Source organism: Lepidochelys kempii, chromosome 6 (assembly GCF_965140285.1).
Source record: "Lepidochelys kempii isolate rLepKem1 chromosome 6, rLepKem1.hap1, whole genome shotgun sequence".
Lineage (NCBI taxonomy): Eukaryota > Metazoa > Chordata > Testudines > Cheloniidae > Lepidochelys > Lepidochelys kempii.
This window is the reverse complement of record NC_136385.1, coordinates 74,407,591-74,435,504: the sequence shown is the minus strand read 5'-3', so window position 1 is coordinate 74,435,504 and position 27,914 is coordinate 74,407,591. Positions and strand designations below refer to the sequence as shown.

Here is a 27,914-nt window from a genome sequence, read left to right as displayed (position 1 = left end):
TCTGTGCGATTAGATGGTTGCCAACCCTAATGCTGTCCCTGCTGGTTGAGGGCCAGAGCGTGACCAGCGATTTTGTGGGCTAAGTTACGGGCCGAGGTCAGCCTGAGCGCCGTGACGCTGGGCCAGCAGCAGCCATACATCACCCCGACTCGGACTCCGGGAGCTGGAGCCCAGCCCTAGGAAACAGGCCCAGCGGAAACTACGCTTTTACCCACGCAGCTTCCGGCGGGCCGCGGGACCAATCACACGCGGCCGTGGTACTAGGGACCGGCCAATGGGGCCGAGGCTGGTGGCGGTTGAAGTTTAAACTCTCGAACGGAGCGGGCGAGCTGGCGGCTGTTGGGACTTAGATACGGAGGAGCGGAGCCGGTGGCCGTGGCCTGCGCGGGCCTGCGGTTGCCGCACTGGGTGGGTGAGCGCGGCTGGAGCGGAGGATGTCCTGGCTGGGCTGGGCTCGGCGGGGCGGCGGCAGCCTAGGGGAGGAGGGTCTGGGCGGCCCGGGGAGCGCTGTTCCTGGGAGCGCTGAAGGCAGAACGGCTCCGGGGCGGCTCCGCCATTGCTGGGTCAGCGGGGTGTCCCGGGGCCGTCAGGAAGGGCTGGGCCTTCGGACGTGCCACAGGGATCTCAGCGCCTCGGTCTCCCTCCTCCCTGCGGGGGCTACAAACCACCTTGTGGCAGATGCACCAGCGCAGACACGGCCCCGCCCGCCCCGCGCAATGGGGGCGGCTGCTGAGCCTCCCTCCCGGCCCCCTTTTTTTGGCCTGGCAGGATTAGGTTGTTATGGGTAAATATCAACTCGCCTGGATTTCACCCTACACCGGCCAACCCACAGAAACCTCTTTCTCTCGATCATTCCTGCCCCGAACGGGATAGGCAAAGGAAGAAAAACACAACCCGAGAGCTTCTGATGCAAGGATGTTTAGTTTGTATAGTTTTGTCCTCTGATGTTGAGAGATTGTGTTTTAACGGTTATAAAGCTTTACCTTTTTAAACCTCCATCTCTGCAGTCACTCAGTACTTATTGTCCTGACTGTCACTCCCCCCCCATCATTTCCTGCAACTGTGAAAATGTAAATTGATAAAAATCAAAATGCTTAAAACGCATAATTTAATGCTACTGTGAACATTTAAATAGGAAAAATGCTTAAAATAAGCATCTATATTATCCATCAAAATGATAAAACATGGGATTCTGCCAAGTCTATGAAAGAGCCACAGTGGCTGTGCTGTTGCAGCCAACACTTAAGATTGGTGATTCATTTAGTTAATACCCCATCAAGATCCTCTATCTCATAATCACTTTTCTCAAGTTGCAGCTTTAAAATAACAGGAGTCCATGGTATTCTATCTGTCTGGCCCACCCCCTTTTACTGTAGCATCTAAGTGCCTCACAATCTTTAATGCAGTTATCCTCATGACGCCTCTGCAATGCAGGAAAGTGCTGTTATCCCCGTTTTACACCTGGGAAACTGAGGCACAGAGAGAAGTAAGTGACTTGCCTGAGGTTGTGGGAAGTCTGTGGCAGAGTTGAGAATTAGGTGTGTAAAGTAAGTCCCAGGCTAGCACCCGAAGCCCTGGACCATCCTTTCTCTATTGTTTACTCTCTTGTGCTGTGTTTCAGGAGAGGTCACCATGTCGCAGGAATGGAATGAGTGGGAACTGAGTAAAGAGAATGTGCAGCCCCTGAGGCAGGGGCGAATCATGTCTACCCTGCAGGAAGTCTTGGCTCAGCAGGAGACTTCCAGCCACACAGCTATTCAGCAGCAAAAACAGTGAGTAAAATGTTGACCTATTTTCATCAGTGTTTCTGTACCTTCTGTTGGGTTTCCACTATTAGTCTCCTGGCTATAAGAAGAGCGTAGGGAGCAGAAGTACAATCCGAATCTTTACTAATGCTGCCATGTATGGTTGTATCACACTAAAGCTGTCAAAGGCAATTTGCCTTTTATGCAATGTATAGATGAAGGGCTGGTGCCAGAGGGAATTCGTTTCAGGGTTCAATAGTAGAACATGGAGAACCCCTGTCTTAGTGCTTGCAGTTTAAAACTCTGGGGGTCAGGACCCCTCAGGGGGTCGTGAGGTTATTACATGGGGGTTGCGAGCTGTCAGTCTCCACCCCAGCATTTATAATAGTGCTTTGCTTCCAACATTTATAATGGTGTTAAATATATACACAAGATTTTTAAAATTTATATGGGGGGGGTCACACTCAGAGGCTTGCTGTGTGAAAGGGGTCACCAGTAAAAAAGGTTTGAGAACACTGCACTAAGGAGAATCTCTTGTGTCTGAATATTCTTCTAAAGAGGAATATACAAAAATTACAGGAGGATGTCCTTCCTTCCCCTCCCCACCCCCCCTCTGCTTTATACTAATCTTCCAAATGAAAGTACTGAACAGGGAAGGTGCAACTCCTACCATAATCTAGTGGGGAAAGCTACTTGTCAGGGAAAAATACCTGTCACTATAATAATCCATCAAAATGGGCTACCTATCAGTTCATTATCTTTCCCTCCCTAGTAACTTCCTATAACAGGGTACAAGAATTCTCTTTGATGGGACCATATGACTCTCAGGATAGTAACTTTTGGAAATGCACACTGAAAGGCTGTTCCAATGCCTCCTTGTTGTTAAATGTCAGAGTACTCAATCTTTTTGTGTGCAAGGGTGGTTTAAGATCCTAATTTGGTTCCTTTGACACCAGTGGGAGCAGGATTGGGTCCTGCTGCAGGAGAAATAAACAAGTTTGTCTCTGAAGAAATATTCATAGTGATCTGAATAGGAGTGAAGATCTTGTTTTCTACCAAGTTAACAATATCTTTATAGTTACTGAGCTACTGTTTACGTATCATGTTATATCTTTTCTAGGGAATTTGAATCTGAAATCCGCTTTTACTCTGGAGATGATCCACTGGATGTCTGGGACAGGTAGGCTATCTTTATTTTGCTAGAATGGGGCAGTAAAATCTCTAATAGTTGGAAATTGTAGAGTTTCACGTAGGAATGTCACAAGAAGTGAAAAAAGTGCTTTCATTTTGTTAACAGAAAACCCATTGATGAGGGGGTAAGGTGTACAAAGAGATGTTTTTTGTTGTAATAATCTATGGTCTGTCTTTTCTCAGTATTATAAACTTAACTTTTCTTTTCTCCTCATACTATACAGAAATTAAGATGCCTCTCTTTTTATGCCACCTCCAGGTACATCAAATGGACAGAGCAAACATTCCCTCAAGGTGGAAAAGAAAGCAACCTCTCAGCAGTGCTGGAGAGAGCTGTAAAAGCACTGAATGAGCAGCAGAGATACTACAAAGACCCTCGCTATCTCAGTCTCTGGCTCAAATTTGTAAGTATCTCTTTGATGTTCTCTTAGGTACTTTCTTAAGCATTTTCTGAAGCTTTTGGATGTCCCTGAACTGCTTTTCTTTGTACAGTGCATTCTGTGACTCTGCTACCAGTGCAAATTTAGGATTAGCTCTTCACACTTCTGTCAGGCACATGACAGCTGTTCACAATGTAGGATTCATATACTAATCTATCATTCAAAGACTGCTCTTCCGATGGAATCTTCAGGAGTTTTCTGGTGTCATTCAGCCTGGACAGAAATTGTACCTTACTTTCTTCAGAAGTATTCATTTGAAAAACTACATATTTCTTTAGACTGATGCAGCTTGATTTTCTGATCAGTTAAACAGAGCAGAAGAAGCTTCAAGGATTGCAGCTGACTTGAAATCTAGTCAATTAAAAAAAAAAAAAAGGTGAGGGGTAAATGAAGTGTCAGCTACTATATCTGCCCCTAAGCCTCAGAATGACTCATCAAACCTTTGATGTTTTTCTTCTCTCCTCTGTTGCTGCATGGAAGGCACACACAGAGGAAACTGACGGTGAAACTGAATACACAGAATAAATGGAAAGAAGAAAATTTTCTCCTGTAATCTTTTTCTAGTCCTCTTAAATGTCACTTAAAACAATAGCAGGCAAAAACATTTCAAAAATATTTTGTTTTTTTTTTAAAGGCACAAGTGCACTGTATGCAACAGCAGTCCATGTGCTTCTCTAGATGGCTCATTTTTCCGCTGCATATGCCCTGTGTGTTGCCAAGAGGCAGCACATACACCGGACTCTTGCTAGAACACGGGATTTGGGATCCATGCGCGGTACCGCATTAACGCGGGACCGAGTTAAAATGAAGTCCAATTAAAGTAATTACATTTGGGATCCATGGCCGCAACCGCATTATGCGAATTCACACTATATAGATGCGCGTTCTAGCGAGGGTCTGGTGTACTTTGAACTGCTTGCTGCTTCCCAGAACCAGGTTCCTTCTGCGTAGTATCCTCTCTCCTGTATCACCCCAGTAGGGGGAGACTAAGTCTTCTGTTACGCAAGATCCTTACTCCTGGAAGACACACAATGTCCTCTAGCTCCTACCACACATGGACACTTCATAAAGTTCATATTCTGTTCCTTGTCCCTCAGAGTGATGATTTCAATGTCCCTTCAAGTAGGAAAATGAGTGATCCTGGACTGTCCAACATCTATAGTTAAGATGAAGTGAGAATCCTGCATTGTCATTGGCTGCCATTCACCTGCGTTACAATGAAAAGTAGCTAATTCCAAAACTAATGTCAGATCTTTATGGCAGGGACTATTTCTTTTTCTTTTTTCTTTTTTGGTTGTTCTGTAACTACAGTGCCTAAAACAGTGGGGGCTTGGTCCATAGTTAGGTCTCCTAGGTATTACAGTAATACTAACAACTCTGCTTTCCTTCCAGTGAAGATCAGACCAGTAAAAAGCTTTGCTTGCTTCTGAGGCAGAAGGAAGGGCTCTAATTTTAGTGTAACTTCTCTAACCCAAGTTACAAAATATGAGACCTGAAATAATTTAACAAAATAAATGTTGATTAGCACTGCTCTGCTGGTTTTACAAGGTGCATTTGTTGCAGTGACTGCATCTGGACAGCTTGAAGTTAGTAATGATGGCTTGTAGGTCACCAATCTGAATCTAGCCTGGTGCAGGAGTGATTTTAAAGTTAATGCTATAGGATGTCCATTCAATTACACATCAAAACTACCACTAATTTGCATCTTAGTTGGTACCAAATTGAGTTTGGTACCAACTGAATTCCCTAAACCCTAAATTCCCTTCTGGATGCTAGTTAGTCCTTATTCTTGCTTCTCTTCCCATTCCCCAAATGTCAGGCTGTTGACAGGGTAGTGTGCTCCTGTTCTGAGGATTAACAGGACTTTTTCCTCCAGGGCCATTAGTCTGGCACCGACCACCATTCTTAAATGCTATTATAAAGAAAAATTAAAGAGAAAAAATGCCCATATGTAAGTTTATGGGCTGGAATTAATTGAACAGTACTATCACCCATGAAGTATATGTATGGAGTCATAGGTAAGGAGTCATGCTTTGTAGCACTATATCTGAATCTTCTAGCAATTGCTTTCCTCATCTTGTGAACTTTGATATTTCTCTTAAATGTGAAGAGTTATGTCTAACCTTGGGTCTGCTCCTGTGGAATTTGAATTGAAAACAATGGAAGCCTTGCAGGTGCATCAAAGGGCAGCAATTGACCCAGAGTCTTTATTTTTTATTTTATTTTTTAACTTGGTGCAGTAAATCACTGAAACTTCTGGGCTATTGCAGGGAAACTACTGTAGTGAGCCATTGGACCTCTACAGTTATCTACACAGCCAGGAAATTGGCACATCGCTGGCGTTATTCTACATCACATGGGCAGAGGCGCTTGAGGCGAGAGGTAGTTATAAGAAAGCAGATTTAATATTCCAGGAAGGGCTTCAGCGCAGGGCTGAGCCTCAAGACAAACTACAGTCCCATCACAGGTAAAACTTGCCCCTGGAATGAAGAGAAATGGATTTGTTTTGTATGGCTCTGGATAGGCAACCTGCATAGTGAAATTCACACTGACTTTTTTGCATTTCTTCAGGCAGTTTCAGGCCCGGGTCTCTCGACAGACCCTGCTGGGACTTGAGCAAGATGAGGAGGAGGAGGAGTTGGATCTTCCTGCTATCACTGAAACCCAAAGGAGCTCACTGGCAGAACTGAAAGGCAAGGGGAAGAAAAATGTGAGAGCCCCAATCAGTCGAGTAGGAGATGCTCTTAAAGGTAAGTTCGGCTGGTCAATCCTTATGTTTATTGAAAAACAGTAATCTTGTGATGTCAAAAATACACTTGAGTATAGTATGCAAATAGCTGACACTGGTAGTTAAGTGTTCCTGTTATACCAATAAAATAAAAACCAGCAGGATCTTATTAAAGGGGAAAAGGCAAAATGCCATATTTATTGTGAATACAGAAAGAATCCTAGAAAGCAGTTTGTTATAGCTATAACATTCCATTCAATTTCATCACACACACACACACACACACACACACACACACACACACACACACACACACACACACACACACACACACACACACACACACACACACACACACACACACACACACACACACACACGTTCTGCAAGGTTGTTATCATAGTTACCAGCCTTAGAGTTGAGCAGGGCCTTGTCAGATGCTCATCTGATGCTCCTGGAAGTTGGTTTGCAGAATCACACCCCAAAGTTGTCACTTTCTAGAGTCCATTTTTATAGGAATTTCTTCCTATGCCAGTCTATGGGAATTGCTTCATCATGCTGTTGCTGAATCAATCAGCAGATGGCACATTCCTGACGGCTCCATGCTGCCAGATGTTATCTTGTTCTTTGGTTCTCCCATTCTTGAGGCTGTTGGGTGGATTCCAGTCTGCCCTCCGGGGGTCCTCTGGTTATTTCCACTTGACACCTTCTTCAGCCGATGGACACTGAATTCTTAGGCTGGCACCTCCCTGATCATTCAGTTATTATCCACACCAAGCATCCATCCACATACATCCTCTATCTCTATTTTAATCACAATTGTTAATACAACAAAAGGGCGGGGAGTCTCTGGGTGCTGTTCCTGTTGTTACAGAGTATTGCTTTGAGTCTCTCTCTGTGTGAGTAGTTGTTACAAAAAATTTCTTTGAGAATAGACTCTTCTCGGCCTTCAACACAATTAGCAGCTTGCAAGTTTCACACACAGAGGGAGAGAAACAGTACCAAAAACCAAGAGACCTCTTAATTAGCAATAGCCTGGAATTTAAACAATGGGGAATCAAACTAATTTGTGATTTTAATACAGAACTTCTTTAATATGATCCAACATTCCTAATAATATTCATATACAACTTGTCTCCTTTTTACATCTAGCTGCAAACCGAGGCCGAAGCTTCCAGAACTCAACATCTCAACAGGTGTCAAATGGCCCAAATTTTGCTGTGTTTGATGAAAACACAGCCTCAGTCTCCAGAGCTGAGCTTCCTATACTTACACCACAGCCATGGGCAGCACCCCCAACAGGAAGGGCCAAAGAAAACGAACTGAAGGCAGGACCGTGGAACTCAGGCAGGGTAAGGAGTGGCAAGACTTGTTGGCTAAAAAAGGAGGAGGGAGGGTATAAGAGCAGGTGATTTTTCCCAGTTTCTTTCAAATTAAGTCTACACATGCTATATATGAAGTCAAACTTACCTCCCTTCTTTAGGATTTAGCTTTATTGTAACTCGCATAACAATAACAAAAGCCTCAACCTAAGATTTCTTCCTAAGCCAGGCTATTTCTATAACTTCCTATCGCCACATCTCTGCTTCCAGCCCGTTAACTCCACTGATTTATAAGAAGCTCCCCTTGCCACTGTGAAGTCAATAGATATCTGCTGAGTCTAATCCTTGCTAATAAGAAGGTGCAACAGAAGAGACCTGGTACCCTATTATGGAGCTAGGGCGGTGTGGAAAGGAGAGAGAGAGAGAGAGAGAGAAGCTGGCCAAGGGTGGGGTAGGAAAAGGGATGGGAGGAAAGGTTTTTTTTTTTTTTTTTGTGTGTGTGTGTGTGTGTGTGTGTGTGTGTGTATATACACACAAATTTTGGTTAGTCCAGTGTATGAGATGAGAGTAAAGCAGAAGATTAATTAGCTGCAGCTAAATTGGCTTAGTGCAGCACAACCTGTGGAACAGCTTGAGGATGTAGTTGTGCAGCCTTATATACATGGGAAGGTGGTCAGAAACATTCCACAGGTCTGGTGTCTTGAGACCTGAGACTTAGAGTGGTGACAGTCAAGAGTTTGCACCAAAAGCATCAAGAAGGTATTGAGGAGAAGTTGCATCGAGGCAGTACTCTAGCAATGTAGGGAGGCTTGCAGACAGACAGGGAGAGGTGGGTGGAAAAGGGGTTGTGCTTCAGGCTGCTCCTCTTTGAAAAGAAGCAGTTTAGTCTCAGATGTTAGCTGAGAGCAGCTGAAATGAAGTCAAAAGTTTGTTTATATAGGTACTTATGGCCTCCTCCGCTCCAATACGAGTAAGAAAAGGAGTACTTGTGGCACCTTAGAGACTAACCAATTTATTTGAGCATAAGCTTTCATGAGCTACAGCATCCGATGAAGTGAGCTGTAGCTCACGAAAGCTTATGCTGAAATAAATTGGTTAGTCTCTAAGGTGCCACAAGTACTCCTTTTCTTTTTGAGAATACAGACTAACACGGCTGTTACTCTGAAACCCGTCAAATACCAGAGTGACTTGATCAGAGCAGATGGAGAGAATAGATGTGGAAGAGTCAAAGGGCAGTAGAGAATATGATCACCTGAGTATCATCAGAGTGAAAGTGGTTAGAAATCAAACAACTGAGAAGGAAAAGTAGGAAAGAGCAAAGGACACAACTTATGGGAACCCTGAGAAAAGAATTGCCACTAGTTAAAGGGCAATTTGATTAAGAGAATGAAATGTGCTTGCATAGCTAGCATGATGGTCCAAGTGAATGGAGTGTGGTTTACAGTATCTGAAGTTTTTAATTAGGGCTGTTGGTTAATCACAGTTAACTCATGCGATTAACTCAAAAAAATTAATTGCACTGTTAAACAAAGAATAACAATTGAAATGTATTTAATATTTTTGGATGTTTTTCTACATTTTCAAATATATTTATTTCTATTACAACACAGAATACAAAGTGTACAGTGCTCACTTTGTTATTATTTTTTATTACAAATATTTACATTGTAAAAATGATAAACAAAAGACAAAGTATTTTTCAATTCACCTCATACAAGTACTGCAGTGCAATCTCTTTATCCTGAAACTGTAATTTACAAATGTAGATTTTTTTGTTTTGTTTTTTGTTACATAACTGCACTCAAAACCAAAACAATGTAAAACTTTAGTGCCTACAAGTCTACTCAGTCCTACTTCTTTTTCAGCCAATCACTAAGACAAATAAGTTTGTTTACATTTATGGGAGATACTGCTGCCTGCTTCTTTTTACAATATCACCTGAAAGTGAGAACAGGCTTTCGCATGTCACTTTTGCAGCCAGCATTGCAAGGTATTTATGTGCCAGTGATGCTAAACATTCGTATGCCCCTTCCTGCTTCAGTCACAATTCCAGAGGTCATGCTTCCATGCTGATGCTCGTTTAAAAAAAAAATGCATTAATTAAATTTGTAACTTGTTTGTAACAAATTTGTAAATGAACTCCTTGGGGGAGAATTGTATGTCTCCTGCTCTGTTTTACCCGCATTCTGCCATATATTTCATGTTATAGCAGTCTGACCCAGCACATGATAGTTTTCAGAACACTTTCAGTGCAGAGTTGACCAAAGAAGGTACCAATGTGAGATTTCTAAAGATAGCTATAGCACTCGACCCAAGGTTTAAGAATCTGAAGTGCCTTCCAAAATCTGAGAGGGAGGAGGTGTGGAGCATGCTTTCAGAAGTCTTAAAAGAGCAATACTCCAATGCGGAAACTAGAGAAACCAAACCACCAAAAAGGAAAATCAACCTTCTGCTGGTGGTATCTGACTCAGATGATGAAAACGAACATGCATCAGTCTGCTCTGCTTTGGATTGTTATCGACCAGAACCCATCATCAGCATGGATGCATGTCCTCTGGAATTGTGACTGAAGCAGGAAGGGGCATGTGAATGTTTAGCGCATCTGGCACGTAAATATCTTGCAATGCCGGCTACAACAGTGCCATGCGACCGCCTCTTCTCACTGTCCAGTGACATAAACAAGAAGTGCGACTGAGAGGTATTGTAGGTGCTAAAGCTTTATTTTTGAATGCAGTTTTTTTTGTACATAATTCTACATTTGCAAAAAGAAAAGGAGTACTTGTGGCACCTTAGAGACTAACCAATTTATTTGAGCATGAGCTTTCGTGAGCTACAGCTCACTTCATCAGATGTTTACCGTGGAAACTGCAGCAGACTTTATATACACACAGAAATCATGATTTCTGTGTGTATATAAAGTCTGCTGCAGTTTCCACGGTAAACATCTGATGAAGTGAGCTGTAGCTCACGAAAGCTCATGCTCACTGTGTGTATATAAAGTCTGCTGCAGTTTCCACGGTAAACATCTGATGAAGTGAGCTGTAGCTCACGAAAGCTCATGCTCAAATAAATTGGTTAGTCTCTAAGGTGCCACAAGTACTCCTTTTCTTTTTGCGAATACAGACTAACACGGCTGTTCCTCTGAAACAATTCTACATTTGTAAGTTCAACTTTCATGATAGAAATTGCAGTACAGTACTTGTATTAAGTGATTTGAAAAATACTATTTCATTTTTTTTACAGTGCAAATATTTGTAATAAAAAACAAAGGGTGTATTGTACACTATAGTACTACAAATCAATATATTTGAAAATATAGAAAACATCTGAAAGTATTTAAATAAACAATAGAATACTGTTTATTTAAATACTTAACAGCATGATTAATAGCGATTAATTTTTTTAATTGCTTGACAGCCCTATTCTTAATTGTCAAGGGAAATGAGAAGGAAGAAGGGTTGCTAACTTGATGCTTTCTTTGACTTCCTGTTCATAATCTGCAAGGAAGGAAAATGGGGAAGACAGGAAGCACTCAGATGAGAGTAGAGATTATGCTGTTGAAGTATTGGGGCAATCTTAAGCGAAAAGTGGGTGGAAGAGGAGGAAAAAAATAAGATACTGACTGGGTAGTGAGGATTCTCAGCATCTCTGGAAATGAGATAGGAGTAGAAAAGAAAGGGCATGTGTCATTGTTTTTCAAGGCATTGATGGCCATTTGGAAATTTTGTAACTTGACTGCATAGCAGAAGGAAATTGAAGTGCTGGAGAAATATGGAGTTTTATGGAGGCAGGATTTTTAATGACTAAGGAATGAGTTGTCATTGCGGACATCAAAAAGTCTGGGCAGAGAAGGAGAACAAATCAGCCTGTGGGGGTGTTTAAGAATGAATCTTTAAGCTGCTAACATTGGGTTTCTGCTCCCTCAGCGTCCTCGCAGTAACATGAACTCTGGTATAGAGGTGCCCTGTATGCTGCCCGGTTTTACCCCATATGTGGAAGAGTCTGCACAGCATCAAGTCATGTGAGTTTCTATCTCCTCAGAAGGCTTGTACAGTAACTCCTCGCTTAGCATTGTAGTTATGTTCCTGAAAAATGCGACTTTAAGTGAAACGATGTTAAGCGAATCCAATTTCCCCATAAGAATTAATGTAAATAGGGGGGTTAGGTTCCAGAGAAATTTTTTTCACCAGACAAAAGATTATATTAGATTATAATATAATATATGTATACACAGTATATGTTTTAAACAATTCAATACTGTACACAGCAATGATGATTGTGAAGCTTGATTGAGGTGGTGGAGTCAGAGGGTGGAAGATATTTCCCAGGGGATGCCTTACTGCTAAATGATGAACTAGAACTCAGCTGAGTCCTCAAGGGTTAACATATTGTTGTTAATGTAACCTCATGCTCTGCAAGGCAGCACCAATGGAGGGAGGGGAGACAGCATGGCAGAGACAGAGACACACACCCTGTGTGTGTGAGAGAGAGAGAGATGTGCATTGCCCCTTAAAGTATGCTGACCCCACTCTAAGTATACTGCCTTTTTAAGTAGATCAGGAAGTTGAGACACAGGGAACTTAGGGCAGCGGGGAGCTGATACGGGGGCTGCTGGTCCACTGTGGTTCCAAGCCCCCACCAGCTAGCTGCAAAGGGCTGCTCTTTCTGCAAGCAGTGGACAAAGCAGGTGGCTGCCAAACAACATTATAAGGGAGCATTGCACAATTTTAAATGAGCATGTTCCCTAATTGATCAGGGACGACTTTAAGTGAGGAATTACTGTAATGGGAGCTGGCAGAGTTAGGGAGAAGGACACAGCTGCCTTGAATTCTCAAAAGTCTACTTCATAAGTCTATGGCCTTTTTGTCTGTGTGGTGGTAGGGAGCAGCCAAGTCTGATTCAGGTTTGTAGCTATGTTTCCTAGTGTTTTTTGGAACTTTAGAGTCAGCTTAAAAGGGAGTTTTCTTTTGAGAAAAGCTTTTAAAAAGTTTGCATGACAGGTATGGAGGAGTATGTTACTTGGCTTGAATCTAGCTTCCTGCTTGTGCATTGCTCACTAAAATGCCTGTAAATTGCTCTGCTTTTCTCACTTCATAAATCAGGAAAAAAATAAAAAAAATGTTGAGGTTGCTTACCTCTTTCTGGAGAAGGTGACTGGTGTTAGTTATGCTTGCCCACAGCTATCTTGCAGTGGGGAAAGTGAGTGGAACATTGCTTCTTTTTGACTATGTATAAAATACAAAAGCAAGAGCATCAAGGGCTTGATTGCAGCACAGCTTTTCCCTAATTCAAAGGGCTTGTCTACACGATGTGAACAATGCTGCATTAATGCTCTCTAGGGAACTTCTAGTGTCCTCCATCAGAGTCTATACGGGCCACTTAGATTCCATGCACAAAATGTTGATGCACATTAGAATTCACACCCCACTGTTGTGCATTACTGCACTGTGTAGCTAAGCCCATAGTTTTGTATATTGTGTATGGAATCTAAGCCATGCCCTGGAACCATACTACCTAGCTGTGTCCAAAAGTGTATCCTAATCCAGGAACACGTTTATAACAAGGCAAGGTCCTGTCTATGCTAAAGACCTAAACATATCTTACCTGTTATGGGAGTCTCCTGGTACTATATAGTTGGGTCCCCTGACATTGTTTTCTATAGTATAGGTTGAATCTTTGCTGTTTGCACAGTATGGTCCTGCCTACACTTAAAGGGAACAGAGAAATATTTTAAATATGGTTCCACCTAAATTAGCTTTTTGAGTGGTTTGGCCAGTCAGTCTGGATGAGGCTATACCTTATGGGAACAGTTTAGAAAAGTCTGTCTTGTCCATGCTGTGGGCATTGGCCCGCCCCAAACTATGCTTGAAAGAGTTTAACTGGAACGATGTTTACAGAGTGAAAAATAGAATGTGAAAGCTTGGGGTAGAAGGGTCCTAAATAGGTTTAGGTGACTCTTTTTTTAAAAAATTGGCCAAACCCAACTGTGAAGCCTATATCTTTCATGCTTCAAAATCTTCATGCTGGCCTCAGGATTCTCTCAGTTTAGTACTTTCTTAATGTGAAAACGTAAGTTTTAACTTTCCGCATTAGGATCTTTTCCACAGAACTCTTCACTAGAATTTCAATAGCATCATTTTACACAGAGTTAAACAGGTTTCACAAATTCAGTTGTTCACAAGTCTTCATTGACTGTGTGGTGACAGTTGGAACTGTTGTCCTAAGGCTGGCTTTTCTTGCTTGGATAATAAAATGAGAGTGGTGGGAGGTGATTGGTGACAAGAAGATGCAGATGGCAAATGCATCTATAAGGGTCTTGGGGGCTAAAGGCAAAAACTCGCACTCTAGAACATGTGTTACATAGCAGGTGTATACTATTTGACTGGGGCTTGTGTTCATTACCACTTACCCATAGGTGTCTACTTATAAATTTTCTGACATTCCATTCCTTTCTGTTGCCTTTCCTGTTTCAGGAGCTGATTTATGTTGCCCATAGGCTGTCCTGAATTTAAATGGATCCTTTGAGATTATCCATACTTCCACCCATGCTCCCATCTCTGGGGACTATGTGCTGAATGTTAATTATCTTTTGTTCTCTTAGTACTCCCTGCAAAATTGAGTCCAGCATAAATCATGTTTTAAGTGCTCGGAAGCCTGGGAAGGAAGTGGATCCACTACAACGGGTGCAAAACCATCAACAGGACGCTCAGGAGAAGAAAGAGGTTGCAATGTATTGTAAAGAGAGAGTTTATGCTGGAGTAGAGGAGTTCTCCTTGGAAGAGATCCGAGCTGAAATATATAGAAAGAAAGCAAAAAAGAGAAGGGAAGGTATGCATCAAAAGGGATGACCTGAAGTTTCTTCAGATTGATTCAGAAAACTACACTTGCAGTTCCCATTAGGTGTGGCAGCCTTCCTTATTGCCACTGGTGAAGAAGGCAAAGCATCAGGTTAGGACTGTTGCTTCGCACCTGTTGATACGAAGAGTAGAAAACCAGCAACCAGGGACTGAGAAGACTTATGTGGAAGTCTATAATGGGAAGGGCAGTGAGGAGGGGAAAAAGAGGTTCACTGGCTCATCAGTGTTAACAGGTGAACCATTGTGGATGAGAGCACTCCTCCTTAAGCTGTTCCTAGAAAGGAATGTGTGCTGTCTGCCTCGACTATAGGGGTTTATCCAGGAACAGCAGGGATTAAACTGGGTCTGTTTGATGAATGGGCCTTTTTACCCTACCTGATCCTCTTTGGTTCTGTTAATAGTAGGGCTGTCGATTAATTGCGATTAACTCAAAAAAATTAATCGTGATTAAAAAAATTGCTGTTTTAATTGCACTGTTAAACAATAGCATACCAATTGAAATATTTTGGATGTTTTTCTACATTTTCATATATATTTTATGTTGTAATTGAATCCAAAATGTATATTTTTGATTACAAATATTAGCACTGTAAAAATTTAAAAGAAATAGTATTTTTCAAGTCACCTTATACAAGTAGTGTAGTGCAACCTCTTCCTCCTGAAAGTGCAACTTACAAATGTAGATTTTTGATTATTTATTTGGTAACATAACTGCACTCAAAACCAAAACAATGTAAAACTTTAGAGCCTAGAAGTCCACTCCGTCCAGCTTCTTGTTCAGCCAATCGCTAAGACAAACAAGTTTGTTTACATTTACAGGAGATAATGCTGCCCTCTTCTTATTTACTGTGGCACCAGCAAGTGAGAACAGACATTTGCATGGCGCTTCTGTAGCTGGCATTGCAAAGTATTTACATGCCAGATATGCTAAACATTCGTATGCCCCTTCATGCTTTGGCCATCATTCCAGAGGACATGCTTTCATGCTGATGACTCTCTCGTTTTAAGAGGGAAAAAGAAAAACTGTTAATTATATTTGTGACTGAACTCCTGGGGGGAGAATTGTATGTCCCCTGCTCTGTTTTACCTGCATTCTGCCATATATTTCATGTTATAGCAGTCTCGGCTGATGACCCAGCACATGTTCATTTTAAAAACACTTTCACTGCAGATTTGACAAAACACAAAGAAGGTACAAATGTGAGATTTCTAAAAATAGCTACAGCACTGGACACAAGGTTTAAGAATCTGAAGCGCCTTCCAAAATCTGAGCGGGACAAGGTGTGGAGCATGCTTTCAGAAATCTTAAAAGAGCAACACTCCAATGCGGAAACTACAGAACCTGAACCCTCAGAAAAGAAAATCTGCTGGTGGCATCTGACTCAGATAATGAAAATGAACATGCGTCGGTTTGCACTACTTTATATTGTTATCGCGCAGAACCCATCATCAGCATGGTCGCATGTCCTCTGGAATGGTGGTTGAAGCATGAACGGACATGAGAATCTTTAGCGCATCTGGCGTGTAAATATGTTGCAACGCTTGCTACAACAGTGCCATGAGAGTGCCTGCCTGTTCTCACTTTCAGATGACATGGTAAACAAGAAGCAGGCTTCATTATCTCCTGCAAATGTAAACAAACTTATTTGTCTGAGCAATTGGCTGAATAAGAAGTAGGACTGAGTGCAGTTGTAGGCTCTAAAATTTTATATTTTATTTTTGAATGCAGTTTTTCTGTACATAACTCTACATTTGTAAGTTCAGCTTTCACGATAGAGATTGCACTACAGTACTTGTATTAGGTAAATTGAAAAATACTGTATTTTTGATTACAAGTATTTCCACTGTAAAAAAACAAGAAATAAAGTGAGCACTGTACACTTTGTATTCTGTGTTGTAATTAAAATCAATATATTTGAAAGTGTAGAAAACACCCAAAATATTTAAATAAATGGTATTTTATTATTGTTTAACAGTGCAATTAGTCATGGTTAATTTTTTTAATCGCTTGACAGCCCTAGTTAGTAGCCTAAATAAATACCACTCCCCAGGAAGTAGGATGGGGAAACTTTTCCTTTACAAGAGGATCTGGTGTCTGTTACTGGGGGCGTGCAGAGTTTGGGCTTGGCTACAGGGTTACTCATAAGGAATACATAATACTTTAATTAAGCTTTCCTTCTTTAGACGAGTTTCATGCCATAGCACAGCAAACCGCAGAGATGCAGAGGCGGATTGAAGAGCTGGAGAAGAAGCTAAAGGAGAAAGATGATGACCAGCAGAAGAGAACATCTGAGCAGGTATCTTCTTCCTTGTTCATTTGTGCTGATGGCCTACCTGTATGAAGGCAGATGAAAGCTCTAATGGAATAGTGACCCCTCTGTTTTTTATCTTGCTAGTACAGTTTCCTCCCTCTTACTCTGAAGGGATATTTAAATGTTTGGTATAAATAACTCATAAGGTCACCACCCTAATAACTGAAAGATGAGAGAAATATTGTTTTCTATTTTTTTTTCAGTTTATTTTAACTACGATGGATAAAAATTAATGGCTTTAAAAAATCTGACTCTTATTTAAATCTGATTTTTTTATTTTTTCCCCTTTTAAAACTAAATTTGACAACCTACGTTAAGGCCCGAGCTTCTATTAAAATTTGTGTAAATAAAAATATACTAAATGCAAGAGCCCACCTCAAACTTATTTACTTAAAGGCTTCTTTTTACATATAGAATTGGAAGAAAACATTTTTCACTTCTGATGTCAACCCTTGTAAATGTGGCACAGTCTGTCATATGCTGCGCTAAATTTCTATATAATTTTCAATCCTAAAAGTGAAGTGAATGTTGGGGTGTTAACTTTTTTCCAAATATTAGTAATTTGCTGGAAAGTTTAGCTGAAATACTTTTCTTATGTATCCAATGCATTAAGGTAGTTTTTAACTAGAAATAAAAATGCTGTTTAAAAATGCCCAAACAGAATTCTAATGTCCATCTAAATACAGCGAGACACAAATTATGAATAAACAGTTAATTATCTAGTAAATACACTTTCTAACCATGCACTTTATTACATTTATTCACACTCTTAATTTCTATACTAAGCTATGTAATTGCTCAAATAAATGTGTGTAGTTAGGCTGTATTCTCCTGGCTAACCAAGTACCAAATTTAGTGTAAAAACTAGATGTAATTGTAAATAATAAAATCAGCACATCGTTATTGTACCAACCAATGAGAATGAACCTTTCTTGAGAAAAATAAAGTGCATACAGGAAGCATGATTGAAATTTGTTTCAAATAAGTTATCTGCTTTCTGATTTAAATCATCATTAAAATCGGTGATTTAAATCGGTGATCAATCTACCCTGACTTTAACTACACACAGAGTGCTGTGTTTTGGAAGTCGGTAGTATGGCTTGCGAGTTACTCACTGAGTGCTGTCTCTCTCCCCTCTGCCACTCCCACTTTCATGGTCAAAGCCAACAGAAGAGAGGGAGCCTGCAAGAATGGAATCTGTTTTGGTGGGAGCTTCAGAGCCTCTTGAAGCAGAAGGAGAAGTTGCTTTCCCCAGCGCAGTAGCACTCACTGCAGAATCTCTTGTGAAAAAACTGACTGGATTGCCAAGGTAGTGCGGGATTTGCTTTGGGAGCAGGAGGTGGAGAGTCTCTGCCTCAGTGTGGTTTTCTTCGCTTTTTTTTAGTATGTGTCACTTTCTGGGAAGCCTGTTTTTAGTTTTTCTTCATGTTTTTTCCAAAAACATGATACCTCAAAATATACCCTGATCTCGGTATTGGCCTCTGAACAGAATCAGGTATCTGTCTTCAGAGGATTTTAATAATTTTTCTGAGAAGAGTAATGTTTAGCGTTATAGCTGAGTTCAGCTTGCTCATCTACTAAGTATAGTTGGGGGGCTGCATGCATGTATTAAAAACTTGCCTATATTTTGTTCACAGTGAGTCCCAGTTGGCAGAAAATGCTCAGCAGCACGAACAGCTGTGCTCTAAGGGTAAGTTCTGTTTGCATTGATACCATTTTGAGAGACGGCTATGCTGATAGGAAGTAGTCATTCAAATGAATAGCTGAATTGTGTGGATTAGAATAGCGAAAAGAACATGCTTAACTGGCATTGGTCTTGTTCAGGGGTCTCACACGCTCATTGTGCTGTTGATTATTTAAAGAGACTTTCAAATCTAATAATTTTAATAGCTGAGGATCCTTTCTTCTTTTCCTGAGTACAGTTCTAGAGTTTCATACTCTCTTTGAGACTGATATCAGTTTAGAGTGCCTTCTGGAGGAGCTGGTAGTATTCTATAGTTGGACTGCTGTAGGTGAGAATGCTTTTTCTCAGACCTTGTGTACTCTACTTGTTCCTGAAAGGGCGTAGGCTGACTAAATTATCTTCTTGATGGTCAGGTATGAGATTACTATTCCTTATTGACAGAAATAACCCAGCCTCTAGCTGGGCGCTCAGAAATCTAGAGAGACAATGTGTTTTTCGATGACCAGGATGAGCAGAAAGTTGAGATCACACTTAAGAAAAAAGGTACAAGCTATAAAGAAAATTCCAGACAGAGCACACTGGCTCGTGAAGAACCATGCTTTTACTCTCTGAGTTTCTTTAAAATGGCAAAACCAAACGATCTTAATGCTATAAGCCACTATTGTGTGTTAAATGGGATGCTTTTAAGCATGAGTCCAAATACTTCCTGCTAGGACAGGCACTTTGAGCTGTCTTATATGGGTCTGAAGCACCATTGTATGTGCTGTGCAGGAGTATTTGTCTATTACCCAGTCTTTGTTTTTAATTCCAGATGCAGATCTCCCTCCTTCACTGGATCCTACTACATTTTTCTCCATATTTGATGAATCGTCTGCTTCAGAAAACCAGAATGTCAGGTTATAGAATCACTGAAACATATACATAGTAAATTGCCTATTCTACCCCCATACCACTTCCTCTATAGCACAATTATTCATGACTATTCCTTTTTATGTATTGTCTAGTTTTGTCTCACTGCTCTTGGGAGACTCCACAGCCTCATGTTCAGGAAAACAATTCCCCAATATTCATCCTAAATCTTTCTTTTATTGATTTCACACAATTATTCTCTTCTCTTCTCACGGTGCATCTTCTGTCCATACCCCCACCCCTACTACCTTAACAAGATTGTCTCCATTCTTGGTAAGTAGTTTATTGTGTTGGTTTGTAGTTCTAACCTAAAAAGGAAGCAAAGGGGTCTTGAAGTGTTGAGTGAATTAAGTTTCTTGAGGAGAAAAATTATTTTTATCAATATTTAATGCAATGTCACTTTTGTTTAGTCATCCTGCAGGCCACCCACAGAAAAGTGCCCGACGTCCCCTTGCTGTTCGTAAACCTTCAGATAGTATCACCGCCAAGGAAAACATACCGCCAGAAGTCTGCGTAAGGAGAAATTTCCTCTGTCAGCTCGAGAAGGAGTTGTAGAATGCAATATTGCCAAACTTGGTGATGGTATGATAGAAGGACTAATGAGTCCTTGATGGAAACAAGCAGTACCATACTTTTTTCTGAAAGGGATCCCTAGCTTTTCTCTTTCGTTTGCGAGCCATTTTCATCTGTGACTTTCAGGTCACACTGCAAGACTTGGGTTTTTTTAGCTTTCTCAAGTTGTAGCTGATCAGGAGATGAGTGCAGCTTTTTTGGGGTGAAGGGATGCTTTAAAAAACACTAAAGCATCATGCAGTTATGGCATGTTAATGACCATTTCTTATACAACTCTAACAGACCTGGTCCTTGCTTCAGCATTTACAGTCTAGTTGGACAAACATGGAATGCAGACAAAAGGAAAGGAGGATTGACGTGAACAAAAATCACTTGTATAGCAAGCAAATTATAAAAGTTCTGATTTTTAAAGTAGGGAGTGAGATGTGGGGGGGAGGACACTGCACAGAAATGGAAGTTGGTGACAGAAAATAAGGCTATAAAAGTGGGCATAGTGAAGATAACTGATGCGTGGTTAGAAACAGAATGGAAAAGGCATTAAGGTGAGAGGGCAAGACGGGAAACAGTAATTAAAAAAAAAAAAGCAAGAAGAGACAAGGTACAAATTGGGGAATGAGGGATAACAAGTCAGAGGGCAGAGTTGAGCAGGATCTTAGCAGTCAAGGTGAGTTTGAACTTTATCCAGAAGTAGGTAATGAGCAAGTGAAGGGATTTGAGAAAGGAAGATAAATTAGGATGGCCAGAGATGTGATTAAGGGTGAATGCTGGATAGATTGAAGAGGAGAAAGGTGAATATCAGTGAAAATGGAGTAGATGACTACAGGAGTTCATGTGATACATAATCATGATGTGAACCATGGCTTGGCTGAAGAGAGGATGAGGTAGGGGCATTTTTGTGTTTTTGGCAGTGTGATAGAGAAAGAAGCATTTAGATTTGGTGAGCGCCAAGATGTGGAGGGAAGAGTAAAAGAGATCCTCAAAGTTGCAACTTTGAGCGATAGGAATAAGACTGGATTTGTCCCCAGTGATGGAGAAAGTAGGCAGGGCAGCTTCAAAAGAAAGATGAGAAGTTTAGTTTTTGCCATGTGTAACTGGTGAGACATCTCTGAGGAGGTATGGGAGCCTGTACAGAAAAGGTAGAAGGGTAAAAATAACAATGGTTGTACATGTAGGCAACCAGAAGGCTAATGGAAAGGAGAAAAGACTGGCCTTTAGGGCAGTGTTTCCTGCATCATGGGTCATGTGTGTCCTCTTCTGCTCCTGCTTACCCTGAGCAGCAGGCAGTGACAAGGGCAGCAGGATCCAGATGGAGGCAGCAGCCAGAGCCAGTGAGCAGTCAGTCAGCAGCCTTTCTCTGCCCTGCACATTGCCTGGAGGCCGCTTCCTTCGTGTGGCTGCTGCCTGGATCCTGTTCTCACTTCCAAGGGGCAGCAGAGTGGGGAGCAGGATCTGGGAAGCAGCAACAGTACAGAGGAAGCAGCTGGAGCTAGCAAGCAGACAACACCCTGGTGGCAACAGTGGCCTGGCCATGGGAGAGAGGGGATCCAGCTAGGGGCTGCAGGAGGGGGTAGGGATGAAGAGAGTAAGGGGCTGTGAGGGGGAGCAGGGGCTGGATGGCTGTGAAGGAAGGTGGAGGGGATATGAGGAAGTAGGAGCAATGGGGGCCCTCAAAAGACAAAAATGCATTTGGGTCACCTTTATTAAAAAGTTTAGGAACCGCTGCCTTAGGGCATGCCCAAAAGTGAAGACTGAGGAAATCTTTCTCCTGAGGCAATTCTAATTACAAAGGCTTGGTTAGCAAGGTAGGAGAGCAGGGAATAGACAGTCCTGAAGTCCAAAGAAACTGAGGGTCTCAAGGAGAAACGGGGAGAGTGGTTGTGTCAAAGGTTCAGGGAGTTGCAGGTGAATGATTATTAAGAAGAGATCTTTGGGATTTGGAATGCGGAAGTCATTAGTGGCTTTGAGGGCTGTCTGTCTTGAGTTGGGAAGGATTTTAATGTTTGACATACTTTTGATTTTTAACTTTTTATAATGTGCCTACAGAGCATACACAGCTTTAGATGGAAATAAATTTTATTCCATGATCACCTTACTAGTCACTGAAATTCACCCGCTTCCCAGGTGAATGGTAGTAAGCTTTAAATAGTTCTCAGCAACACAATGTTAAACAATAGCTCAGGACAGAAAGAAAATGACATAATTCTAGGTAGGCAGAACTCAGTTACCCAACTGAAACTAAAAGTATGATATAGGAGGAGCATCTGAAGCCTGTGCCAGAGAGATACCTTTTATCCAAGATCAGAAGAGCCAGAAGGGAAGAGAAGTACAAATTTTGATGATTGTGCAGGGGGAAGAAGGGGATGATCAGATGATTCGACTGGCTATGGGAACAGTATAAACTGGAAAAGGAGTGAGAAAGGGGACAGAGCACTGGAGGGAGTAACATGGGTTTAAAAATTAAAAAGTGAAGACCAATTTTAATCTTAATTTGCGTATACAGTATAACCTCCATTACGAACACCTCAGGAATGGAAGTTGTTCGTAACTCTGAAATATTCATAACTGAACAAAACATTACAGTGATTCTTTCAAAACTTTGAAACTTTACTGTGCAGAAGAAAAATGCTGCTTTCCCTTTTATTTTTTTTTTAGTAGTTTAACACAGTACTGTACTGTATTTGCTTTTTTTTGGTCTCTGCTGCTGTCTGATTTTTCGTACTACTTGTTCCAAACGAGGTGTGTGATTGCCTGGTCAGTTCGTAACTCTGAGGTTCTACTGTAAACTGTCAGAAAGCAGAATGATATACAATTTGCATTATTAATCAGCATAAATACCAAGGACATCCAGTAGTCTGCCATGTGGAAGTTTTCAGGAAGGAAGCTAAGAATGAGTAACAAGTTATGTTACTTCTTGTGCTTTTTGTGTTGGAGAGTAGGGGGAGGTAGATATCTTCAGAGGTTTTTTATATGTGACAGGCTTTTTAATAGAAACTGTTCAAGACCAAAAATAAAACAAAATCCAGAGGCCGGGTGGTAGCTGTCACCTAATTTGTTCTGCTTTCTACTTGTTTCAGGATGAGCTCCATGGAATTGAACCCTTAGCTGAAGATGCAATTTTGACTGGCTCCTACAAGAACAAAACCCTTTGCCCCAGCCCAGAAGATACCTGTGACTTTGTTAGGGCTGCCCACTTGGCATCCACTCCCTTCCATGGTGTAGTGGCACAGAGAATCCAACCTCCTACCAACCCAGAGAGTACCCTGAAGGAAGAGTGTCCAGAGCCTAAGAGCACATCTCTGAGCCAGCAAATCCCTATTTGTGAGGGTATCTACAATGAAACTCTTTGCATTAAGAAGCTGAGGTAATTCTCTGTGGAAATACCATATGCCCTTTTTTCCTGTTTGAGTCTTTGGTTGCTGGGAGTCTCTCTCCAAAGATTAGATGTAACAATATTCTTAGTAGAGCCAGGTGTACTTAGAACACCATTTTTCCAGCTCAGTCCAGGATTTGGATTGCATTTTGCCATTCTTTGAGATGTTACACCAATAAAATAGAAGTCAGTGTTCAGCCATCAGTCACAGCATTGCTGAAATGTTTAACTTCATGCTCTCTGTATCTAAATTAAAGCTGAGTAAAAATTTTAGCCAAAAAGATTAGAGAGGATAACCAATTCCTGTTATATTTCAGGGTTTCCTACTCTCTTGTTAATATATGAATGGTTTGGCTCATGAGGACTTGTCCAGTCTCCATTTCAGGATGAAAAGGGGATTGTGAATTCATTCAGTGTTTACTGGGGATGTCTGGCATATTTTTGTAGTGAAGGGATTGGCATCCAGGCACCACAGCAGCTGGAAAGTTGAGTAGCTGATAGTCTTCTCATTTACAGCCCAATTATGGAAGCAAGTCAGGAAGACACCCGTTCCTCTGGTTCATCTGTTTCCTCAGCTTCCTCTCTTACACACATCTCCACTATTAAATACCTGCATATTCCTGAGAAACTGGAATTGGCTCAGAGCCTGCCTGTTGAACTGGCTAGTGACACTGGAGGCAGTGAAGACACTACTAGTAAGTACCAAGTCTGAATTTCACTTGAGACAACGTGTCTTAGATTTGAGCTCAGTTGCAGACTCTTCAGTATGTATGTCCTGTATTCTTCTGTACTTTGTGTAAACGTCTTATTGGCTTTATGGTTTTATATGCTTAAATCTATGCAGTGAGCTGTGATATCCTGTCTTATAACTAGGCTAAGCAACAGTGTGAGGGATATAAATAAAACAAATTTGAAGGATGTTAATATTAAATGGATGGAGGGATCATTTAAGGTAATATAATGGAATATAATTAAGAGTAATTGGATGAAATTAAGAAATTGGAAAAATTAGGGCTCTTCTACACACACAAAACTAATTCAGAATAAGGTAGGGTCTAAATTTAAAGCGCATTAACTATTCCTGATTAACTCCTTGTGTGGACATTTTTAGTCTGGAATAACTCTCTGTAGACAACCATTAGCTTGAATGGCAGGGAAAGCTTCCTTACAGGAAGATCTTTATGGGTGCAGAACAGTCTTCTCAGGAAAGTAGTCAAAGTGTCATAGTTTGGGATATTGAAAAGGCCATCATCCAACTTGAAATCTAAACAGATTTTGGAAATGCCTTAAACTTGCCCTTTAAGTTCTGCTTTAACTTCTTTTTGCTTTTGCAATCACAACTTCCTGTTTTCTGAATGTCTTTCCTCCCTTGTTGGTGTGGAAAACACAAACTATGAGGACTGGTTGTATAGAGTCACTTCGATTGCTTTCCTCTTCTAGTCGAAATGGCTGCTGTAATTGAAAGAAATTTTTCTTCTACAGACAAGGTGAATAAGGTAATATCTTTCAGTGGCCCAACTTCTATTTGGTGAGAGAGACAAGCTTTCGAGCCACACAGAGCTCTTCTTCAGGTACCTTTCCCAGACCTGAAGAAGAGCTCTGTGTGGCTCGAAATCTTCTCTCTCTTCCCCTGCCCACACCAATAGAAGTTGGGCCACTAAAAGATATTACCTCATCCACCTTGTCTCTCGTATATCCTGGGACTAACATGTCTACAACTATACTTTTCTTCTAGAGTCAGAGTAATCTCATATGTTGTAATAAGCCAAAATTTGCGATATTGTGGGTATGTAGAGCTATGTACCTAAATCCATATTAAGTGGCTATATTTTCAAAAGTGTTGAGCATCCATATCTCCCATTTAATTTCAGGAAGAAGCATGTACGTTGACTGTTACCCTTCAGTTAGTGGATAGTAAATTTACTAGCATGCTAAGTTGTAAACTGGGAATGATACTTCATTAGCATATGTCATTTAGGGTATGTTTGGTGGGGTCTCTGAGCCAGTGTTCCAGCCCAAGCCCGAACATCTCTGCCTCAATTAAACAGCTCCTTAGCCTAAGTCAGTTGGCACAGGCCAGTTGCAGGTTTTAACTGTAGCGTAGGCATACCTAAAATCTGTTCCCAGTAAGCCTTTTGTGATAACTGTCCGTTTCTAGAATTAGGCATCACTGTTTAAAAGGTATCCCCAGGATGTGAGATGAAAGTGTGGATGGGAAAAGAATCCTGTCAAGATAAGATATTTTTGAAATGTTTCAAATGGATCCATGAAATACCAATCTTTTTGTAAGGAAATCCTTTGTACTTACATTAACAGGAATGCAAAGGTTGCAAGGCTTGCTTGAGAATTTAAAGCTAGATACTGTTTTAAGCCACAGTCCTGCAAATTAGACTCACAAATTAGATTCACACAAGCAGTTCTTTCCACTTGTGTGGAATCCCTGGTGAAGTCGGGGGTTCTGAATTGGCACAGGGGCTCATCCATGCACATTCAGTATGCAGGATCAGAGCCTAAATCTTTATATCTTCCACTGGAAAAACTGCCTTATAATGAAGGTACAAAAAGTGAATTTTACTCCAAATGACTGAGGTGTGGTAGCTCCTGAATTATACTAATTGCTGAATAGTTATTGAGTAAAAACCCAATCATTTCCATAGAAGTTTAATACTTCTATAAAATTGGGCCTCAATAGTTTTCTTCATGACACTCTAATTTCAGAGTGATCAAAGATTGTTTGTTTGTTTTTGGAAGCATAAATTAGAATTGGTGCCAGTGAGCTCAGTAGAGCACTGCAAAATATTAAATGCCCTTCTGAAGTGTAATATTTCAGAGGCCGTTTGGATCTGTATGGCAATGCATGATTATCAGGAAAGACAACTGTATTCAAAACGGTCTAGTTCTGTCTAGTTCTTCTGTTGTATAGAACTATTCCTAATTGCAGATGGTCAATTTTTCTCTCCATCGTTCTCTCAAATGGTTTCAAAACTATTTCTCTTTCAGCTAAATAGAACTATTGAATAGACTTTTTTTTTTCCTTCAGAATTTACTCTTTATATTCCAGTAAATAGCAGTGGGTAGAGGAATCTCAGCCCATATCTTTGCACTTCTCCTGTATACTTGCACTGTAGAATGGAAAAAGTCAAGATTCATGACTAAGACTCAGGCAGCCACTGTTCCAGGTGCACCGGCAGCTGCTGGGGTAGTCTAAAGCCACTGTGGCCCTCCCCTTTCCCCCCAGCAGCAGAGTTTGGGTTTGGGGCTCTGGGCGTCACTTACGTGGGGGGCTCCCCAGAAGCGGCGACATCCCCCTCGCTCAGCTGCTAGGCAAGGCGGAGGCTCATAAGAACATAAGAATGGCCATACTGGGTCAGACCAAAGGTCCATCCAGCCCAGTATCCTGTTTACTGACGGTGGCCAATGCCAGGTGCCCCAGAGGGAGTGAACCTAACAGGTAATGATCAAGTGGTCTCTCTCCTGCCATCCATCTCCACCCTCTGACAAACGGAGGCTAGGGACACCATTCCTTACCCATCCTGGCTAATAGCCATTAATGGATTTAACCTCCATGAATTTATCTAGTTCTCTTTTAAACCCTGTTTTAGCCCTAGCCTTCACAACCTCATCAGGCAAGGAGTTCCACAGGTTGACTGTGAGCTGTGTGCAAGAACAACTTCCTTTTATTTGTTTTAAACCTGCTGCCCATTAATTTCATTTGGTGGCCCCTAGTTCTTATCTTAAGGGAACAAGTAAATAACTTTTTTCCTTATTCACTTTCTCCACACCACTCATGATCTTATATAACTCTATCATATCCCCCCCCCCTTAGTCTCCTCTTTTCCAAGATGAAAAGTCCTCGTCTCTTTAATCTCCCCTCATATGGGACCCGTTCCAAACCCCTAATCATTTTAGTTGCCCTTCTGTGAACCTTTTCTAATGCCAGTATATCTTTTTAGAGATGAGGAGACCACATCTGTACGCAGTATTCAAAATGTGGGTGTACATGGATTTATATAAGGGCAATAAAATATTCTCTGTCCCTTTTTTAATGATTCCTAACATCCTGTCTGCTTTTTTGACTGCCGCTGCAAACTGCGTGGCCATCTTCAGAGAACTGTCCACTATGACTCCAAGATCTTTCCTGATTAGTTGTAGCTAAATTAGCCCCCATCATATTGTATGTGTAGCTCCCATTGCCCACCTCACCCTGTTGCATGCCCCTGCCCCCTCCTGCATCCAAGCTCTGCTGCTGCTGGGGTGAGAGGGAAGGCATGGAGCCAGGTAGGGAGCTTCTCCCCCGCCCCCAGCACCTGGGCTGCCCTCCCCCAGTACCCAGAAGCCCCCCACCCCAAGTTTTATTCACTGGTATTTTTAGTAAAAGTCATGGACGGGTCACGGGCCGTGAATTTTTGTTTACTACCCCTGACTTTTACTAAAAATACCCATGACTAAAACGTAGCCTTATTTATGACCATTCAAAGTGGTTTAGTGGCCCCAACTTTACTATAAGCTGATTAACGCTGTTATGGGTAAATGTGGCTGGATGAGTTCATCTGTAACCTTTTAATTTTTGTCATGGTCTGGAGGAGGGGTTACATTCCCAGTAAGTCTTTGAGTAAAAAGTTCACAAGTTTGATCTACTCTAGAAATGGGTCAAAACTGGAACATGTCCTGACTGGATTTTGTAGTGTTTAGATAAATACACCTAAATCCAAATACCTATAGTTTAAATCTTGGTTTTTAAGAAGTACAAAACTTGACTAAGCCTTAATTTAAATGGTCTGCA

General features: G+C 41.3%; 1 protein-coding gene across 4 annotated transcripts in view; it reads left to right on the top strand.

The window, feature by feature from the left end:
• Window positions 1-279: 279 nt before the first annotated feature.
• BUB1B (BUB1 mitotic checkpoint serine/threonine kinase B) overlaps window positions 280-27,914 on the top strand; it is a 47,122-nt gene continuing 19,487 nt past the window's right edge. For 3 of the 4 annotated variants that reach the window (XM_078853337.1, XM_073348802.1, XM_078853338.1), the window contains exons 1-16: window positions 281-408; window positions 1,622-1,772; window positions 2,866-2,925; window positions 3,196-3,340; window positions 5,647-5,843; window positions 5,948-6,126; window positions 7,257-7,456; window positions 11,353-11,447; window positions 14,028-14,254; window positions 16,468-16,580; window positions 17,759-17,904; window positions 18,233-18,285; window positions 19,091-19,175; window positions 19,599-19,701; window positions 22,836-23,122; window positions 23,648-23,826. In XM_078853337.1, the coding sequence (XP_078709463.1) occupies window positions 1,633-1,772; window positions 2,866-2,925; window positions 3,196-3,340; window positions 5,647-5,843; window positions 5,948-6,126; window positions 7,257-7,456; window positions 11,353-11,447; window positions 14,028-14,254; window positions 16,468-16,580; window positions 17,759-17,904; window positions 18,233-18,285; window positions 19,091-19,175; window positions 19,599-19,701; window positions 22,836-23,122; window positions 23,648-23,826 (2,209 nt within the window). In that variant the 5' untranslated portion in view covers window positions 281-408; window positions 1,622-1,632. Of the gene's footprint in view, window positions 409-1,621; window positions 1,773-2,865; window positions 2,926-3,195; window positions 3,341-5,646; window positions 5,844-5,947; window positions 6,127-7,256; window positions 7,457-11,352; window positions 11,448-14,027; window positions 14,255-16,467; window positions 16,581-17,758; window positions 17,905-18,232; window positions 18,286-19,090; window positions 19,176-19,598; window positions 19,702-22,835; window positions 23,123-23,647; window positions 23,827-27,914 lie in introns of all 4 variants that reach the window. The other variant, XM_078853336.1, reaches the window with a different exon arrangement.